The following is a 21977-nucleotide window of genomic DNA, read 5'->3' as shown; positions in this document are numbered from 1 at the left end:
AGATGTGAAAGTATGTATAGTCTCTGTAACAAATATACCAAAACATCATTTATCAATAATGTAACAGCATTTACGTTTTCGCCTCTTAGTCTCCATCTTGTCATATAGATGAATTCCATAGTATGATCCTTCCCCATGATTTCTCCGTTGCATAGTACATCCAGCTTAAAATATAACAGAACAAACAGTAAGACCAAGGGATGCAGATTTTTAATGTCTAAATGAACTGCTAAGTGGATCTCCAGAGTTAATCCTTCCACTCATATCACTATACAACAATTCCATCAGACATGTATATCAAACTTGGATGAATACAGCATGCTCACAATATGCCATTTTATACACTGCTATTCAACTGGTATTTTTTCACTTTTGTGTTTTTATTTGAAATGTGGACAGAAGGAAGTCTGCTACCAAGGTATGAAATCACCAGTAGACTAACATTCCCTGTATTTAGCTACACTACACAATATCTGTTTGAAGAGAAAGCCTTGTGCTGTATTTTGGAGGCCACCTTGCTATTCCAGTGCTCCTTCAAACCCAAAGATATAAACCAGAAGTACAGTAACTTTCATTTAAAAAAATAGCTTGTAAAGAAACTTAAAAAATTAGTTTAAAAATAACTATAAATTAAAAAAAAAACACTTCAAAGTATACAGATATTCCTTAACTGAAAACAAAAGGCAGAGAAAAACAACGATCTCAGTGTGAAAAATGTCTAGTTTAAATTTTATTATAGTATCTTACTGCTGCCTGCCACTGCAAATGTTTGACAATATTTTCATTATTAGAGCTGTAATGTTTTCTGGGTTTTAGACAAAAAAAAGTCAAAATTTTGAAGTAAGCAGATTCTTTGTAACACAAGCCATTAAGGTACCAGACAGATTAAAAACCAAATGACACCGAAAAGTCTGGGCAGCATGTCATGACACCGCAACAAACTCCTGTGTACAGTTATAACCTGTGCACCAAACCTAACTCAGCCCTACCCCTGACCAAAGCTGGGAGGCTGCTGATGGTGCCAAGGGCAGCCTGCCCTTCATGGAGCCTCTGGCTCCTGCAAGAGAACAGGAATTTCCTGAAGAAATAGGCTGTGCTTCATTCTAAATTCCTGTATCCCTGGAAAGAGGGAAAGCAGGTTCAAACATGACTAAATTTCATAGAAATGTATTATATTGCAGGGAGACAAAAATACAAACAATGTTTTTTTTTCAAATGTACCTCATAGGAACTTGGAAGTTTTAATTTTAAGCTGAGAAACTTTTTGATAGTTCCCACGGTCACTCGAGTAGAACAGCGGATAAATTTCTTCATTAACCCCTAAAGCAACAGAAACAAATCAGAAAAAACATGTTAGAAATTCTGGAAAATGTCAGCAATCTTTAGAGCAAGAACAGCTGTAACTGATAATTTTTTCAACTAGCAACCAGTTTTACTGCACTCTCTTCTGATTCACAATGAAATCATAGGTTCATTTTTGTTTACTTGTTTTCAAAATTTAAAAGATTACAAACAAGTTCATTTGACCCATCTCTGGTTCTAAAGATACTTCAAAAAGATACAGAAAGGAGGAAAGAAAAAAAACAAAACCCAGCTACCACCAAAGCCATCAAAACCCCCAGAAGAACTTAAATAATCTATGTGTTTGTGTTAGTAATGCTGGGGGTCAAACAAATACTGCATTTCTTAGAAATGTTAAGAACCTCCAAAGTTATACATGTAACATAACACACAGAAAATATAAGTAGTTTTATTAAAAAGGTTCTTAAATATATTATTTTTATTTTTCTCTTTTTAATTTAATAAAACATTGTTAAAGTCTAAGGTGATTTCAAAAGACTTTCTTCTAGACTCAGTATGTTAGGTAATCCCCTTCAGGAATAGAAACCAAATATTATCCCTAATTCTTAAAACAGCAATTGGCAGGTATTACTCTACATATTTTGCAGACTGAAGTGACCTCCCCAAGGCCACAGACAAGAGTCAGAATCAGGTTTACTGCTAAGAAGATCTGGATCCCAGTCATTCAGGGCACCACATATTTGATAAGCAGGTTCATTCTAGCACATTAAAACAGTAATCCTGAAGGTATGAGGCAGCTCACCTACAGCCAGCTTTATAAATACCTCTGTGGTGTGCTGTAATCTGTTGTGTAATGCAGTTATATACTATAAAGGCTGTAGACTATAAAACTATAATCCACACACACACAAATTCCACTGTCACAGATGGCTTTCTGTATAGAACTGTATTTTTCACCGAATTCCAAAGATGCGCTGAAATGCCTCAAAAGGAAGGACTAAAACGTGGAAGTGGGAACAGGTCACTACATTAAGGTTTGCTATTAATGGCTATAAAATGATGTGGTTCCTATAAGATGCTATTCTATCATCAATAACTACAGCACTTTGCTACTCACTTTGACGACATTATCTCCTGACTGCCCATTGTTGCGCAAACAGTCAAGGCAGATTGCAATCTGTGGGTCACTCCTGTGATAGTCTTTATCTTCCTCATTTTCATCACACTCCTCATCTACTTTGGGTTTATCAGCTTTTGGACTTTCATCTGTAAAATATGAAGATCATATTATTTAAGTATAAAGTAATTAAAATCACATATTTAAGGAAACATGGTGTTTTTATAAGCCAAAATTTTTCTTCACATTAACTTTGCACAATTTTAATTCAGTGCATTCTTAAATGGACCAATTTAAAAGTCTCTGGAAACAAACTTTTACTGCTGAAATTTTAATGCAATATGCAAGCAATAGATTTTTATGGAAATAAATTGGTTGATGTTCTGTTTTGGGTATAGCTGTCTACTTCTGCTATGCCCAATAATTAAACCCCTGCAACTGTGAGTGCATCACGATCACTCAGACATATAAACTAGCGCATAGTGTGGCAGTTCAGTGACAAAAACAATGTTTTTAAATAAAGAGTGGAATAATTACACTTATATATCAAAGTAACAGGGCTAATCAATTCCTGTTAACTGTCATAATAATCCAATGAAGACAAGTTCCTCTAACATAATCACCAGGTAAACTAAACCTTAGATTTCATCCACTTTTGACCAGATCTTAGCAGATTACTGTAAGAACTCTAGGTGTTTCTCTCCAGAAGGATTTTACAACTAAATAGCCACATATTTACTTATTCCCCTTTAAAAAGAAAAAAAATAAAAGAAAATAGGAAAGGTCTGTGTATTTTTTAGCAGAGCTTATATAAACTATGTAATGGCATCCCACATGTTATCCCCTCTCATTCTGCTGTTAACATGTTCTATTGGGTCCTGGTATAAAACTCTTAACTCTCTGGAAAAGGTAGTATCTTGAAGTAACATCTTGTATAGTGTAGAAAGATTTGGCAAAATTGAGCACTGAAATGCTACATCTAGATAAGGCTGTAATGTATGTAATTAATAACCATAAAATGGAGAAAATTTTACAGATTTAGAGTACAGTACACAATAATCTTATTGTTCATGTCTGGGTTATTTTCTGTATCCCAAACTTACTTATTTTGACTTGAAACAAAGGCTGCTCTCTGTTGGAATGAACCATTATCACAATTAACATGAATAAGCTGCTTTCATTTTTTTTATAAAACCTTCAGATCAAGTTCTGCTGCTTTCCTACACTTAACAGACTTCAAAAGGAATTTAGAAGAGTTAAGATGAGAAAATAGAATGTAAACTTTAATAAACACCAAGGCATGACTAAGTTTCTTGACACAGTATTTAGTGTTTTACTTATTAGTGTCTGATTAGTTTACATATTCAGGATGAGTTTTAAGCTATATTCATTACTTTTTTCTCTTAAAATTTTCAAGTTTTCAGTAAATATGAAAGATTTATCCCCAAGTCCCTATTAGCTTATGGACACATTTAGTTGAATGTGTATCACACATACATTTTGATCCTATCACCTTCCTATGAGCAGAATTTACAGCATTAAACCACAGATTTCTTTTTTTTTCTGAAAGTCCAGGAAAGAAACTCTATTAATGGTGCAGGTGCAGTCCACCTGTCACAAGCATTTTGTTCACTGCAGGCTGGAAGAGTACCAATGAATATGTTTTCTCTGTACCATGGTATTTCACCATTCATCAATTCTTTCTGGTAACCACTCTCCTACAGAAGTCACCAATGCCTGAGATATGCTTTATTGTTTGGGGTTTTTTCCTTCTGGTATGTGAAAATTTTAAGTCCTGGGATTTTTTACAGCTCTTAGACGCTCAGGTTAGGAACCGTGCTGTGACCTGTGGCACAGGATATAACAAACTACAGTGACAATCTGATTGCAGGGCATGGTATTGACAACTGAACCAGCCTCTTCTAAATGAAATTATTCTCAGCAAATAATTTCTTCCCAGGCAATATTCTAAATGCTTGTTTATGGCAGAAAATATCTTAAGTGTTCATAATTTGTCTCAATGAGTTGTCATGACTTTCAAATGGTTTGTAGAGACAAAGTTCCATAGCCCCGGGCTACAGTCACTAATGGAGTTGGATACATCCTAGCTACTCAAAAGTATAATTTGTGAGTTAGAGCCTTCCTCTCATTCACAAAGACAATTTAAGCTCTCACTACACTTAGTCCATTAGGTTTATCATTAGGTTTATCATTAAATCAGGAGAGGTTTATCATTAAATCAGGAGAGGAAGGTAAGAACCAGAACAGCAAGTTGGTCAAAAGTAAGTCATATTCTATAAATTTGCAAATGATCTGTTAATTATTTCTATATATATAGCAGAAGACCATTTTCTAAACAGTTGAGAAATGTCTATATCTCACAAAAATATTTTCTAAGTATTTTTAAAGCTGAACAGGTATACACTACACAGTATACTGTAGTAAACTAATATAATTTGTTAGTTTTATTAGTATTAAATATTATTTATTATTAAATACTATTTATTAGTATTAAACTGTTCTGCAGTTCTTAATTTATTTATATAATAGAGAAAATAACACTGTCCCTTACAATGGATGCCAAATGCAAATCAACAAACCTTGTGAGAAAAAAAATGAAATGTTATGAAGTTGAAAAGAAGACATTATAAAGAAATGAATGCAGAAGAATATTATAAGATGTTTACTTGACAGTTACCCTTTACTGAAAATAGCTGTTTTTTTTAAACCAGTAGAGTCTTTCAAAAGTTCTTTAAAATCAAATCAAATAGGCTATGGTATTAAAAACTTGATGTCAAATTAAAGGGGCATAAAACCAACTGGATGTAGTCCTCACTTAGTATGCCAATACAAAGTTTCAAAGTTCATGGGTCAACTCCAAAAAATGAAACAAAACAAAGCAAAAAAAACAAATAAAAAACCCAACCAAAAAGAAACAAAAAAGCATTGTGGAATCTATATAAAACAATTATTTAGCATGTGTGGAAACTGTTTTACTACTTGTCATAACTAATTCTTGACAACCTCCTACTTAACAGATGGTCAAATTTGGTAACAGCAAGTAATTTTAAAAAACTCTGTAAAAAAATTCTGTATCTTGCTCTATTAAGAAAATTAAGAATTCAGCTGGACAATTTTGAGAGCATTGCAAGCAAAAGCCTAGGGTAGTGCAAATAAAAATAACGGTAAAGCAGCTAGAGTTTGTTAGCCAACTGGTTGATAGATAAACAGTAGCATGTGAAGGCTATACTTATTATATATATTATATATTATATTTTATATTTTATGTATTCTTGCAGAGATCTGCTACAAGTTTCTATAGTATCTTTGAATTCAATAAAAACAAAATGTACTTGTGTGAGTGATGAAACTGGTCTTAATAAGCAGTGTTAACACACAGATGAGAGGGAAAAAAATAATCACCTTGTCCATTTTCTTGAGGTTTGTTTTTCTTCCAAAATTCGATCTCTCGCTGCAGTTCCTCTAGTTAACATCAAAAACAGTAATGCAAATTTTTAAATCAATACCAGATATATAATTAGAAATAGCCATATTCCCTCCACCAACCCAAACAGTTCCCAAAGCCAAATGAGAAACTTACGTTCTCGAAGTCCAGGCACCAACTTAAATATAATTTCCTCTAAGGTGTTATCCAGCCTTTCAGAGGGAAAAAATACATTTCACATTAAATGGAAACTAGCATTTTAAATATTTTTAGTGTTTAAATAACAAAAACTTTTGAATAATTGAGTTGCATTTTTCTGGTAAATAAGAAATCCTGTCAAAGCCAACTGATTTTAGCTTGAGAGACAACATGCATTAAAATTTATCTCAACCACCTCCTAAATGGATTTATCATAGAAATAACAAAGGAATTTGTTTTTTAATGTATAAAGATAAGAATGTAACAAAGGAGAAAAATAATATACTTTAAAATTTTTATTTTTTGAATTTGTATTACATGCCAACAATGGTGTTACTAGAAGGAACAGACTGGAAAAGTAGTACCCAATTTTAAGGTCCAGCTCATGAGTAGTAAGCATGTAAATTATAAACTCCATTATCATATTAAGTGTTGAAGTGCTTTGGTAATAAGCCTGTTAGGAAAACTGAACAGGCTATTTCCTACTTACCACACCAGAGACTAAGCAGTCTTGGCAGGATAAAGAAGACCACAGTGCATCCATGCTGCTCTGACTTGACAGTTCTCAGTACCCAGCATAATTAATGTGAACTTTTTTAATCTGCCATGAGTTGTAAACCAGAAGGCAGTACACAGCACAGGCATGTCCTGTGATACCCTGATAATAGTGCCAAAACTAGTTATTACGGTCCCTTCCAGGGAACACACTGCAGTTACCCCTTGTTGCTGAAACTAAAATACTTTTCTTTCCTTCCCTCTGAATTTAACCAACTCTTCTACCCATTTAGTTCATCATCTGCTTTCTAGCTCCACATCCTCTCCTGGTCTCTTATCCTTCAGTTTCCTCTGGCTTTCATTCTGCTTCCTTTTCCTTCCCCTCCTTTGCCCTTTATGTTCTCTCTTGTCAACAGAAACTCCCATTGCCCACAGCCTAAACAAAAACTCATGACAAAATAAAATACTAAGTAATACAGAGAAATTAAGTACCTTGACATTCAGACAGAATCAGACATATTTTAAATTGCCTTATTTTTTCATCTCAATAACAATATATTTCTTTACATATATATTTGCAAATACAGATGTGTACATGGTATTAATAATACACTATAGGCCTGTTAAAAAATCCCTAGCTGTTCTGTCATTTGATCACCGATAGTTGCAAATTAGGAGTATGACTGATTGGTTTTTATTGTTGAGGAATGCTTACAATCCATATAAATTGATAACAATTATCTAAAAATATGAGTATTCAAGGTTCTCCTTACAGAATTTGTACTTGTCTTCAATGTTTACAATTAGACCCATTAACCCAACCACCAAGTTCTGAGACTAGATCCCTGTGGTATCCATCAGTAGATACAGGCATACCGTAGGAATATTCATGTTTAGTGGTAACCACAATCCCTTTTTAATTGCTGCTTCTTAAGGGGACAACAACAATTCAGCAAGTGAAATGTACCTCCCATAAAGCAAAGCAGCACAGAGAGAAGTTTCTCACTGCTAAGAAGGAAATCAAAATTGTAGGATGTCTGAGTGCTTGAGTTCTGACACATGACAATATGGGTCTACCTTCCCAGGTGGTGTATCTGCTCTGTCAGTGTCTAAGGTAACTACATGGTACTGCTCCCTGTGAGGTTCCCACAGCAGAGCACTGGGAACTTGGGAACATGGCTTAGAAATGGGATTCATTTCACTCTGTAAGAAAGCTCCAACCTTCATAATTTACTCATTAAAAGAAATTAAATAAGGACTTCAAAAGAGAACATCACTACCTTAATTAAAAACCCCTCTGTTCTCCAGGATGGTATAATACATGCTGGTTTTCTTTCATTTATTTTTGAAAATTCCCATTTAGCACTTTCTAATTTATTTTCAATTGCACAAACCAGAAGTCACTGGTAATGTTAAAAGAGAAAAAAAATCCAGTATACTTTGCAAATTTACAATGCTAGAAGCAAGAAGTGGCTTCCCACTCAAGTCAACGACTTAATTTTCTTCCAAAAACTAAACAAAAAAGCCTTCTTTCTTTACAGAGGATAAATACTAATCAATACTCTGACAAGGGGCAGGAAAGAAGTCCTGTCTGATCTTTAAATGCAGGGAAATGGAAACTTTAGGGAAAAATGAAATTATTACAAGATTCCAAATTTCAGATGCATCTTTCAGTGTTCCCATAATCCACACATGTAAGCACTCTGACATAAAGATTTGTATTTCCATGACTCACATCAAACCCATTCCAAAATGAAACTACTTGAAAAAGGTGATCTCAGTGATTTACTATACTTCCTGTTAATGCTGAAACAAGAACATCAGTATTTTAGACACCTTTCCATTCCCACATCTTGCAACTGTCTTCCAAATCTCCAAACCAGAACATATAGAAAAAAGAACCAAGCATTTCTGTCAGCTTAGTATAGCTCCTTTTTACACCTCTTCTATAGTACTGAGTGAGTTACAAGATCAACACTGATAATTATCAGAAAATGTGAACCCAGCTAAGACTATTGCTCAGGAAAACTTGCACGCACAGGAGTATGCTAGCAAAAGAAAAAGAAGTCTGCCTTCATGGCATGATCAACACAGACCCTCTTGAGTATTGATGATGCAGAATTCTGATAAATCAGCAAAGAGAATTCTTAAAATTGAACACTCTTCCTACATTTTCATTTTAGAGCTCAATGCTGAATTTCAGACTTAGTCTTGTAGTTACAACAGACCTAAGTGCTGCCAACTAAGAGATGCATGTAAAAAGCTCACATAGTTATGAAGTTACTCAGAACTGAGTTTAGAAGTAGTTTATAAAGCTTATCTGAGAGATCTTAGTTAAAACTACTAAGTGGTGTTCAACACTATTTCTCAGAAAATGACAGCATTCTTTAGCAATGACGGGGCTGATCTCCATGGTCAGAGTGTAAGACTCGTATTAAGTTATGCAGGAAACATCCAGGAAAGATAATTCCATTGCATGGCTCACATGCTCTTCTCATCATTAGTTTAGCAAATGTTCAAAATTGGTTCATAAAATACAACCAGGAAACTACTAAGTATACGCAGTTTCTTGGCAAAGAGACCAAATGACTCTAAAAGGAATTTCAGGAAATAATTGCATAGAAAATAGCTCTTGCCACATTTCTGGCTTGTGCTCTCAGCTTTCCTCACCCATCTATAATCTCCTGCTCAAAGGACTGTTTTACTAAATGTAGTAGATATTTACATTTTTCAGAATTCAGAAAATGCATTTTTCATCTCATATGAAGTGGTCCTATCAGAATAAAAGAAATATTTCTAAATGCTTTTGTTTTCAGCTTATTAGTAGCCTATAGCATTTATGCCATTATGACTCACACTGCACCTCAGAAATTGACAGGAAATCAGAAAAATAATCTACATAACCCTGCTCAGCCCTACCCTTCCAAAAACATGATGACAAAGATGACAAAGACTTAGGGGAATAACACCCTTTACAGTTGCTGAATTCAATCTCTCTCAGTTATCCTCTTGGTACCTAACTGAAGCATGGGAATGGTTTTGCACATGTGGATCAGTCAAAAATCAAAGCAATGAATGACAAATTGTAACAAAACAAATGACATCAGGAAATTAGACCAAGCCTAGTAAATTCCAGATGTAAATTTCTATTTTTACATTAATGTAAGAATAAGTCCTCCTAAGTCCACAACAGTTTTATGAAATAATAATACTGGGGGATGGGGTGGAGGTAGTGCTGGAAGTAAGGGCAGGGAGTGCCTTCATCACTCCAGGAAAACATGAAGTTCTTCCACTTATGATGACATTTCTTGATTTTTCTGTCTTATCAGGTGTCTTATCATCTTTGTTTCAACATAACACCACTAAAAGTGAATCCAGAATTTCAGGATAAATACTTGTTTTTAAAAAGGTGTGTTAATATAATATAAAAAAATCTCAAGAAAGGGTGTTTTTAATGGAAAAACTTTTTTCATGAGTGTCTTTTCATTAATCTTACAGTGTATCTCAAATCAGATTGGTAGAGTTATGCCCTGAAAAACACTCTTTTTAATATGAGTCATTTACTATATGTTGCTGTAAAAAGAAAAAGTTGCCAAGAGGTTTGGAATGCCCTAAATAATTTGAAAAAATAACCCTCTAGAATTTAGTTTCATGTAAAGAATAAAAGGTATCTGGTTCATTTTATTTAATAGAGATATTAATCTTGTTTTTAAACTTATAAAATATAAGCACTATTTCTATATCTTTCCCTTATATTTCCTCCTCTTACTATATCTGAAAAAAATCAATTTAGAATGTAGTGGGATCTGAGAAAATGACAACCTATATGGCTTAGAACAGCTTATATATGTATTATACAAATAAGCAAAACAATTATTTCCCTTTTAGGATGAAGATGCTAAGATACTTTTTTTGTTGTTCTTCCATTTCAGCAAATTTTGTGAAATAGATTCTTACCTTAACATTTCTAGCGGATTGGTCTCATGCACTTGGTTGCCACACCTGGGACAGTCATTGCTGTCTTCAAAGTGTTGGACAATACAGGTCTTACAAACTAAGACAGAGAAGGAAAAAAAAAATAAAAACTCACTTAGACAAAATCTAAATAATATTGCTCAAGTGTGACCTGTATAATGTATAATGATACCTGGTAGCTACTTCATGCATGAGAAATAAAAGAGTATTGTTTTAAAGTAAATAATTACAATGTAACTTATTCCCTTCTTGTTCCTCAAAACCATAGTTAGTTCTGCTCTGCTGAGACACCAAGGTCAGCAGCAGCACACGTTGGACAAGCATTGTTTTAAATGATGAGATATTTTTGCTACTTAGAATTCTCCCAGTATAACACGTGAAGCCTGCAGCCTGCACCACCTGAAATAACAGCTTCTCAGGTGTGAGCTGGGCAACTTCAGCCAGCAGGGCCCACCATCAACTCAGCTGATCTGAAAATGACTTACACACATCACTTCTGTTCCAATGGTGTTGCTTGCAGCTGAAAATACTGGTTTAAATAGTTATTGTAAGAGAGAAAGTCACAGAAATTGTACACAGGTTCAAAATGTTTCCCTCTTGACAAAGTGCTTTCCAAAGCAATGAGAGAATGTACACTCAGCATTTAATATTTGAATCTTATAATGAAAAACCACGATCAGGGCCATGGCAAGCATCAATAAACCCAAACCAACAACAATGTGAATTTAAAAACCAATCAACTGAAAGTAAACTAAACAAGGTGCTACACTACTGTTGCTTCCAAATGATTAATTACAGACTGTAGATTTTAATGTCATTAAAAATGGAAGCCAAGCTGATGAGAACAAATACGTCTGCTGTTATTACTGCACAAGAATGTTCTGGATGGAGATAAACTCTACCCTGTTCTTATTATTAATTCACCTACACTGAAATAAGAACTGCAAATTCATCAGTAAATGGACTGAAAAAATAAATGGACTGCTGTGATTGCAATATGCTTTCTGCTGAAACACTGTATTTTTTTTCATCATTACTTAAAGAAGAATGAACATGTCTAAACAAGTTGGTAAATTCTAATTACAAGACAACTCTAGGAATCTCGAACTTCCTTTAACAAACAAAGCCTTGCCTTAGAATGCTCAGAAGAGTTATTTCAAATCAGCTGATGCTGATAATGCGCACACGTTAAACTTCCATGTAGGTGTTTCTTCCAACTGCTTAAATCACTAACTTAAAGACACTAACTTCACAGCCCAAGTTTCTCAATGAATTGTAAAATAACTCTTCAGTCAGTTGAGCTTTTCAGCTGCAGCACTTGATAGCTCATAATCCTGGTATCTATCTTGTGCTGAATACATTGCTTCTGTCAGGAGAAAGTGTATGGGTTAGTGACGGGTGATGACAATAATGATGAACCACCAGGTTAAGAGTCATCAATTGTCTCAGAAATGTCATTAGTTGGAAACCGCAGTTTGAAGGGTGTGGGGGGAAAAGGGCTGAGGAGCAAGCATGATGATGAAATTGTGAAGTCTAACATAGATGCAAATTCCTGTCATTTGGAAATTCAGCTGAAAGTCACTGATGTAACTAACAGAAGGTTTTGGATTACTTTAAACCTCTTCTAACTTGACTTCATAGAAGCTGAGCTTAAAGATAACTTTTTTTCAATGGAGTTTGATCTGCTAACTCCTATAATAAAGGAAGGAGTTAGTCTTTATTTTTTTTGGCAAGCCTTCTGTCTGGTATAAACAGCAACATCTCTATGGAGTCTTTCTAGCCTGACACCAGCTTAAAACAATAAAGAATAAACAAAGTGGAAAATATGGCATAAATGTAATTGGAACTGGTCAATAGCAATTTTGGAAGTGATAAGCTCAACCCCTAACCTTCTCCTATTTGGAAAATGTCCAGGCTGGATGAGGCTCTGAGCAACCTGAACTAGTGGAGGGTATCCCTGCCCATGAGAGGAGGGTCAGAACTAACTAAGGGTCTGTTCAGCCCAAACCATTCTATGAATATTTTTTGGAACAGAGACTCAGACAATTAGCACAAAAATTCTCCAAAAGGAGAAAGGGCTTTGTATCAATACCAGAGTGATTTCGTTTCTTTTCTGTAAGCAATAGAATTAGCCTTCTTCTGAAAGAATTTCCTTGAATTTCAGGAAAACTTTCTGAAATTCTTAAGAGAATTTAATTCCCCTCAGTTGCTCTGAGGATTTCTGCTCCACTCATGTCAGAGAAGTCCTTAAAGTTTGTGATGAGATGACACTGTTCTTACTGCGTTGATTTGTCTTGTAAAATATATTCTACATTTGGGCTTCCTAGGTTTTTTGTTTGTTTTCCAAACTAAATACAAATAGGGCCTATCTGAGCTATAGCTTTTATTTACATCTAAAAGTAATCTGAAATTATTACTATTCAGAAGCACTCCATGTCATGGGATCAATAACTAATACACTTATTTAAGTCAGATAATTGACTCCATGAAACATCCCAAACACTAAATGCTGCTAAACATAAAGCATGCTAATATCCACAAGAATGTAACTTGAAGAAATATTGCTAATATAAACCAATCTATGGAAAGGAACTGAATTCCTCAGTCTGAATGGTGCTCTCTTTATACCTTTTGTTTTTGAGAGAAGATTACACCCTTGGAAGGCATGCACAGTTCAAGAAAGAACCTAATGATTAATGAAGAGCTTCATTTCCAGTGTGGAAAAGGTCTTTGAGTACAATACATACAGAGAAGACATCATAAGGAATCAAGAACCTTATTCCAGTCCTATATGGATGCTTCCTATGCCAAGAAAAACACAGATCTGGATCATGTGTTTGTACAGCCAGCTCAATACCATAAAATCCCCTTGAAACTGTAAATAAATTATAAACTAACCTTAAAAAACTTTTGCTTTTTCTCATGTAGAGCTACAGTGCTATGAGACTTTGCCAAGCAAAACTATATGTGATTTACTAACAGGAATACAAGGGTGAAAATATATATATAAATTCTAGCATGCAAGAATAATGAACTGATACATGATATTCCTAGTGGGATCATCAACCAATGTTTTCCTATTGACAGGTATAATCAGCCTCTGCTACTCTCAATATAAAACACTAAACATTTTTCATAGCTTATTTCTGCAGTTTCAGAAAATGGAATGAAATCTTAATAATGGTGAAAAGGTAGGAAAAAGGGAATCCTTAAACACAATTGAATGTCAAATACAGTTAATTCACCACCTTAAGGAAAAAACCAAACTCTGAACCAAAACCCTTTAACGTTTCCAGTACAGATTGACAAAATACCATGTTTTCATTTGCTTTATTGTACGTTATGGTAGGGCAGCAAACAGGCAAAAGAAAACTGCTTAACCAAAGTGTACACTTTGCAGAATTTTGAGGTATATGCTACACCTGCCAATGAAATGAGAACCTGAATTTCAAAGTTGTACGATGACATTTCAGATGAGACACAATAGAAGTTGAGCTCACGTAAGATGACTTTCTGTGGCTGATAAAAGTGCTCGTGTGACATATGCTAATTGGCCTGCAACCATAACAATGCTGTTTTCCAATACAGAGATATCTGGTTCACACATTCTTTCAGATCTTTGTAATCAGATGAAAAACACAGATACAAGTGCCAAGACTGTGCTGTATGTCACAAACAAATAAAAAAAGTACGTATCTTATGAATATTTACATACATATGTATCCCTCCAGGTTACTGCTTAAATGGTGATTAATGAGGTACCTAAATAAAACTTCATATTGCATTTTTAAATTAAGTATTTTACAAGATAAAGTTTAATTAGTTAATTGTGGTACAAATTCTTTGTCAGAACTTATCCTTTGAATTCTTCCAAGGATCTCCTTTCTCAAAGTTAATCACTCTGATTCAGTGAGCAAAGGAAGGGCACAGGATATCTACAGCTAGTGAACATCAAACCCATCTCACTGACGGCACAGAGGTGTAACAAGCCATTTGGTATGTTTACTGAAGTATTTAATTATCTACCTTAAATCTGCTTTAAAAGCACTTACTTTTAGGGAAAGTGTTGGCTTAAAAACAGGACAGAAAACTTCAATTCACTTAACCACCTTTTCCAGAAAATATACAAGTAGGACTACTTGACTCTTAGTTACAATTACCAGACACAGTCATACTGGACTCTCTTCTGTTAAAAGGGAGACAGAATTTCAGTATGTGATAACCAAGATGTTTTGTATTGAAAACGATTTCAAAATAACATTTAAGCCCTGCTACATGCCATTGACTAAAGTTTCTGCAGGAGGAGGAGTCTGAAGGCAGCTCAGCTTGCTTGTCTGAGGGTGAGAATTTTTGCTGCAGTGAAGTTTTTTTGGGATCTTCTGTTGACAGCATAGTTTTTATCAGAATCTGAAAAACACTCTGGTTGAAAGATTATTTGATATTGAAAATTATATCTCTGGTAAATTTCTTGCAGGGAAGGACATCTCTGAAAGTTCCTAGACCGCCTTAGTTGGCAATTTCTTAACACAAATATTAGAGAGACCAACTAGGAGTTAAGCACCTTTTGATTTCCTGTTCATAAACAGGGAAAAGCTGGTGATGAATACAGCCACTGAGAGCAGCTTGCCTTGAGGTGAGTTGAGGATCTTGAGGAAGGATACACACTTAAACAGCACAGTTAGGCCTCTGAAGTTCAGGACATGGGACTTTAGCTCGTTTAAGCAACCACTCAGCACATTTCCCAAGGAGACTATCATTGGAAAGAGACTTAGGAGAGCTGGCTGAGCTACACAGTCCACTGTATGGGAAATTTTGTCAGAGGAGCTGCTTAGTGCACAAGAATTGCTTAGTGTACATGGTTCCTAATTAATATGCAAAAGAAGATTAGAAGTTGAAACAAGAATGGGAAACAAAAGGATATAAAATCACTAGTCTGGCACTTAGAGAGAAAACTAGGAAAGCCAAGGCCCAGCCATAGCTAAAACTGATGAGAGACATAAGGGAATTGTGTAAGTATGCTAGTAGCTGAAGGAAGCTTAAACAAAATATGCCTGTTAATGAATGAGGGAAGCAACTCAGAAACAGTTTATACAGAAAGGTTTGAAGTCCTCAATATCTTTTTGGCTTGGTCTTCACAGGCAGCACTTGATGCCAGATCTCCCTGCATACCAGCTTGATTTGGGAAGGAGGAGGATGATCAACATCCAAGGCGCAGCAAGTTAAAGCTTACTGAGAAAGACTGGATGTATTTAAATCTACAGGCCAGGTAGGATTCATTAAGACAAAAGCTTATCATAATCAGGGTGATTATGAGAGGTACCCAATGACTAGAAAAGGGTAATGTGTTATGTCCACCTTTAATAAAGAGGGGAAGAATGACCCAGGGAAGCACAGCCTCCTCTAGCTCACTGGAAAGATTACATCATGTCCCTTGAAGTCAACTTCCAATTATGTGAGGGACAACAATGTAATCAGGAAGTGGCAATAGCAATTTGCCAAAAGCAAATCATGTTACAGGCTGGCAGGTGATGGAATAAAAGTTTGTACCATATGAACAGCAGTTACAGGAGAGACAGAGCCCATCTTCCTGGGAGTGGCAAATAGAATCACAGGGAGCAAAGGTCACGTGTTGACATTTGGCAGGACATTCAGAAAAACTAGATAAAGACTGTAGCACTGGAAATGGTTATCAAGAAAGGCTGTGGAGACTCCATGCTTAGAAATTCAAATGTCAACCACGCAGACACATGGCTTGACCTGGTAGAGTGTTGGCAACTAACCTGCCTCCTGCAAGAAGTTGGCCTAGACAACCTCCAGATGTTTGTTGATGTTTTCAACCAACATTTCTACAATTGTGTAAACAGTCTGTTATTTTTTAAGATACTAAAGAATGTTCTTGAGGAAAGTTTATTTTGCAAATTTTTTAAGCGTACACTGTACTAAACAACAGAGTGACTCAGGAGAGAGATGATGGGACATGCCCTTTAGCTAACATCCAGCCTGCTTCCATCAGTAGTTCTTAAACACCCTTGACAACTGTGTAACAGACTAGAAAAAAGGTCTCAGTCCATAAGAAAAACCATTGTGTTGGAAACAGCAAAAAAGAAGTGAAGTACTGAATTTGCAGAATAAGTAATTTTGCAGTAACATAACCATTTCCTTTCCAATAGAGACAGGAAAGTTTGCACTTCTGGTACCCAAGCTGCACTTAGGTTTCACAGTGAATAGTGGAGTTATCTGTCCAACATTTTCAAAAGCCGCATCAGAAACATCTCTTATTGAAAAGGCATTCATTTCTCAGGGCAGGATTTTCTTAATATTTTCCAGCAATACAGAATATGTGAATTAACTGCTAATTCCCTGCTCTGGTTACTACTGATCACATTAGTTCCCCTATGATCACTGGAGAACATCTATGTCAATACATGCTTTTCATCTTGTCCAGAGTAATACATTGTACTCTCAGTATCTAATGAATTTATGCTGCTACTTCAACCACTAATATTTGCAGATTTTGATCATCTGTACAACAGTGTTTTCAATTATGGCAATTAGTAAGTACAAGACAAATACCAAAGGACAGTTAAAAAAATTCTATTCTGTGATATCTATTTGGACAACACTGAAGTTGTTGGAAGACACTGAAATATGTCTTACCATACCTGTAGGGTATCACACCTGTATTTGAAAAAAAAAAATAAATTAAAAAGATTAAATATTTTCTATAAGATAACTTAGTAGAGTACCTTCCTGAACTCTGCCGTTATCTTTTCCTTTGCAGACGTAAGATATACATATCATCACTTTTCTCATTTTCCTTTCCATCATTGTAAGCTTTGTATTTTGGCAACTGTAACTAGACTTTGCTTTAAAGAAACGCCATCTTCTTTCCTGCATTTTTACTGAACAACCCAAACTTGTGGCAGTTTTTCAGTGAGGAGACCTGTGTCACTGTATGGCAGCTCAGTAAAATTCACTTGCTCTAACCTGGGAACTAGGCAGTAACAGAGCTGGCTCAGTGAAGAGCTCACAAACTACAAAAGAACAAAAGAAGCAGATGCTGCTGAGAAGAGAACGTTCCTTCTGCCATTATTGTTTTGTAATAGGAGCAAAAGTAAATAAAAAACCAAATTATATAAACAAAAAGATACCACAATAAAAACATATTTTTCTTAAATATGATTTCTGATGTATTTTCCTCTAATTCCAATTTTTTAAAAGCTACTAATGTTCATTAAACTTCAAACATAAAAAATTAGCTAATACTGGAATTTTTCCAATTTATTTAAAGGGAAAGAGAATTTAATAACATATTTACCTCTCTCTAATAAATTTACCTCTGTTAAGTACCTTAGTCTTTTCCTGATTCTTTGTCGCTAATTTCCCTCTGTATTTGATAAAGGATGAAGATCCTCCTTAGCACTCCTTTTCTTGATAATGTATTTATAGAAACATTTCTAATTGTCTATTATAGCAGTAGCCAAATTAAGTTCTGGTTGGGCTTCGGTGCTTCTAATTTTCTCTCTTCATAAGTTCATGGTATCCTTGCAGGCCTTCTGGGTCTTCCAAATTCAGAAACTCTACTTTTCTTACTAAGTTCCAGACTGGACCTCACTAAGTTCCTGGCTTTCTGTATAGCCAAGCTGGTCACCTTCCCTGTCAGCTCATCTTTCTGCACATGGGGACAACCTGCTCCTGTACCTTTAGGATTCCTTTTTAAAGCACATACAGCCTTCCTGGACTCTTCTGCCCTTCAGGACTGTCTCCCAAGGGACTCTGTTAACCACGCTCCAAAATCTGCCCTCCAGAAGTTCAGGGAAGCGGTTCTGCTAAATGCCCTCCTTACTTTTCCAAGAACTGAAAACTATTGCTGTGCCCAAAGATGTCCTCCAACTGTCACATCACCCACCAGTCCTTCTCTGTTCACAAATACCAGGTCCAGCAAGGCCTCACTCACCAACTATGTCAAGAAGTCATCCTCCACCCACTCCAGGAACCTCCCAGACTGTTTTCTCTCCACTATTTCCAGTAGGCATCTGGTAAATGGAAGTGTTCCTCTAGAACAAGTGCTAGTGACTGTGAGACTTCCCTCAGCTGCTGCTCAAATGTTTCAACTGCCTCTTCATTCTCGTTAGGTGACCTATAACAGACTCCCACCATGGTACCTGCCTTGTTGGCCACCCCCCAATTCTTACCCATGAACACTCAACTCTATCATCACCATCACTGAATTCCAGACACTCAAAACACTCCCTAACACACTATGCTACCTCACCAGTTCTCCTTCCTTGCCTATCCCTTCTGAAGAGTTTTATAGCCATCCACTGCATCCCTGCAGTTGTGAGTTATCCCACCATGTTTCTGTGATGGCTGCTGTGACACTGTTTTCCTGCTGCACAGTGGCTTCCATTGTTTTAATTCTCTATGTGCTTCATATAGTATGAATGTAAGAACAAACTGTAAAAATTAACAGAGAAGACCATAACAACTGCAAGGACAACATTGCACAGAAATGTCAGGAAATGCTAAGACAAGACTTTTAACTGATATTTATTAAAGGTTTAAGAATGGGAAATCTACCAGAAGATATACAATTTTCCCTTACTCTTCTTTTAGAAGACTTCAAATGTTATTTGGAAGGATGTCAAATTCTAAAGGAGGTCCAGTGAAACTACTGCCTATTTGGAAATAAATGTGAAAAAAACAAGCATGTAAATAAGCTTGTGAAAGTAAGACAACAGAGTTTGCTAGGACCATGCATACATTTAATATAATTCATATATGCCAATGTTTTAGATGTAGTAGGGGCAGAAGACAAGTTAAACAACTTTTCCTGAGACAGTATCAGAAAGAAGTTCTGAAAAGTTTCAGTTGAAAGAAATCTACTCCCTAAGTAAATATTTTGCCACCTTTCAAGTATTTCCCTGCATTGTGCCATGGAAACACGCTAGAGAGATGTGGGCCAGTACTGACCAAGCTAGTGCATCCATCATACACACTGCCAACACATACATGAGTTTAAGTTTCAAGCACGGTTATATTATTAAAAGAGCACACCTGACCTAATGATCTCACCTGTGATCAGACAGGCCACAGCGATAGAAGGTCGCTGTTAGAGCCAGCACAACCACCACTAGCCTAGGGCAAACAAAAGGGTCTCAGTACACTGCCAGGTGTCCAGCAGAGCTGACATACCCTAACAGAATGGGTCAGGTTGGAAGGGACCCCAGTGGCTCATCTGGTCCAACCTCTCTGCTCAATGGTCATCCCAGAGCACATGGCACAGAATTACATCCAGACTACTCTTGAGTACCTCCAATGAGGACATACAATACAGTAAAGAGATTCAATACAGTAAAGAAGTTAGTTCTCATGTTCAGGCAGAACTTTCTGTGCATCAGTTTCTGTCCATTGCCTCTTGTTCAATTGGTTGGCACTAACAAGCAGATCCTGGCTCTATCCTCTTGATACCCACTCTGGATATTTACACACCTTATTGAGGTCCCCTCTCAGTCACCTCTTCTTGAACCTGAACAGGCCCATCTTCCTCAGCCTCTCCTTGTAAGAGAGGTTGTCCAGATCCCTGATTAACTTAGTACTCTCTGCTGCACCTGCTCCAGGAGCTCTGTATCTCTCTTGTACTGTGGAGCACAGAACTGCACACAGTTTAAGATGACCCAGACTGCAGACCAGTGTTTAGGAAACTCCAGAAGAGACTGGATTCATTCAGAATATTTAATGCAAAAATCCAGTAAACAAAAACAAGCACAGTGGTCATATTAAACTCATTAACACATAAAAAAAATATAATTTATGAAGGAGGTACTATTTTGCAAAGTACTACTTACAGGTATGGAGGCACTCTGTTACTGTTGTTGGCTTGATGAGATAGCCTTTACAGATATAGCAGGTGATATGAGGATTGAAATCTTTCACCAAGTGCTTCCTCTGAGTAGCCATTCGTGGAGCAGGAAATGCAGGCAGAGTGCTTGGGGCCAGAGAAGCAAGTCTGAGAGGCGTCGATGTCCACAGTTCACAAGAGCTGTGGCACTGCTCTGTGCAACTGGACTTCTCCAGGCATTTGATCTTAATTCCGCAGGTCTCACAGAGACATGGCTCATAACTCCTGCTCCTGTGCCGGGCGAGTCATTTTCCTACCTGTAACACACGTGGAAAAAGAGAGCTATGTGAACCTGGCCGGACAGCGGCGATGCCCCGGAGGACCAGTGTCGCCATGAACTTGGCAGCGGCTCGGGGCTGTAATTTACATAACAGCAGCCGCCGTGCGCGGGCAGCCGAGGTCCGAGGCCGCGCCCCCCGCCCCGCCGGGCTCCGGCCGCCGGCGGGACGGGCTCGGGGCAGCGATGACAGGTGCAGGGGCCGCGGCCGGCCGGCTCGGCACAGCCCACCCGGCACGGCACAGCCCGGCTCGGCACAGCCCACCCGGCACGGCACAGCCCGGCTCGGCACAGTCCGCCCGGCTCGGCACAGCCCGGCTCGGCACAGCCCGCCCCGCCCCGCCGGGCCCGCAGGCCGCGCCGGGCCCCGCGGGGAGCAGCCCCCCCGCCTCCCCGGCCCCGCGGGACCGCGGCGGGAGAGGGCGGCGGCCGCCCGGCTCTGCCCCCGCTCGCCCGACTCCCGTCCCTCCCCTCCCGCACCTGCGGCGCCTCCCGCCCCCGCCGCGGCCCCGGCCGTACCTGGCGCAGCCCCGCGGCCTCGGGCGGGCGCCCGGCGAAAGAGAAAGGGAAACGCCGTGCGCCTCCCCCGCTCGGAGCGCTCCCTCCTCCCCGCCGGGCTGCCGCGGCCGGTCCCGGGGCGGGCGGGACGGGCGCGCAGGCGCTGCTCCCGGCCGAGCCCCGCTGCGCCACAGCCCGCAGCGCCGCTCGGGGCGGCAGCGGCCGGAGCCCTGCGCGGCCCCGCACCGCGGGCTGCCCGCGCTCGGCGGCCGGACGGGAGCGGGGCGGCGGCGCTGCCCGCCCCAGGTAAGCGCAGCAGCGGCGCCCGGCCCGCGCCTCGGCGCACACCCGCTGGGGCACCGGCGCCGTTTCTTAAATATAACTTCAGCTTCTGCCCGTGGAAGGGTGGAAGTTAAACCCGTTTCTCCAGCCCGCAAACGCAAACACTAAACACCGCACTAAGTTAGCCCAAATCCTCCGAAAACGCGTGTGCTTTCCTCGAACCCGGACCAACTAGCCAACGGCTTAGCACGAGTAAAAGCTGTCTCCGTGGCTCAGTGCATCTGCTTTTTGACCCCCCCTAGTCACAGAAATCCATCATATTACCAGGTAATTATCCATAAACCTAATGCTGCCTTAATTTTCCAATTGTACTATTTCTAGAAAAATTCTTTTATACTGATTTTAACAATAATGACAGAAACATAAGGAGACATTTCCTGTATCAGCTGCAATGCCGCCACATTACCTGTGACTGTTTTAGGTCTTT

The 21977-nt window shown here is 38.1% G+C and overlaps 1 protein-coding gene across 4 annotated transcripts in view; it reads right to left on the bottom strand.

Annotated features, from left to right (window-relative positions):
• The window catches only part of PCGF5 (polycomb group ring finger 5), a 50592-nt gene extending 29181 nt beyond the window's left edge, over window positions 1–21411 (bottom strand). For 2 of the 4 annotated variants that reach the window (XM_058840945.1, XM_058840946.1), the window contains exons 1-8: window positions 21230–21403; window positions 20381–20690; window positions 10515–10611; window positions 6021–6076; window positions 5843–5902; window positions 2420–2568; window positions 1222–1320; window positions 75–164 (exon numbers count right to left, since the gene is read on the bottom strand). In XM_058840945.1, the coding sequence (XP_058696928.1) occupies window positions 75–164; window positions 1222–1320; window positions 2420–2568; window positions 5843–5902; window positions 6021–6076; window positions 10515–10611; window positions 20381–20492 (663 nt within the window). In that variant the 5' untranslated portion in view covers window positions 20493–20690; window positions 21230–21403. Of the gene's footprint in view, window positions 1–74; window positions 165–1221; window positions 1321–2419; window positions 2569–5842; window positions 5903–6020; window positions 6077–10514; window positions 10612–20380; window positions 20691–21229 lie in introns of all 4 variants that reach the window. The other 2 variants (XM_058840943.1, XM_058840944.1) reach the window with 2 other exon arrangements.
• Window positions 21412–21977: the final 566 nt, after the last annotated feature.

This window comes from Poecile atricapillus, chromosome 6 (assembly GCF_030490865.1).
Source record: "Poecile atricapillus isolate bPoeAtr1 chromosome 6, bPoeAtr1.hap1, whole genome shotgun sequence".
NCBI classification, from domain to species: domain Eukaryota; kingdom Metazoa; phylum Chordata; class Aves; order Passeriformes; family Paridae; genus Poecile; species Poecile atricapillus.
Note: the sequence above shows the minus strand (reverse complement) of the source record. Positions and strands in the feature narration are given on the sequence as shown.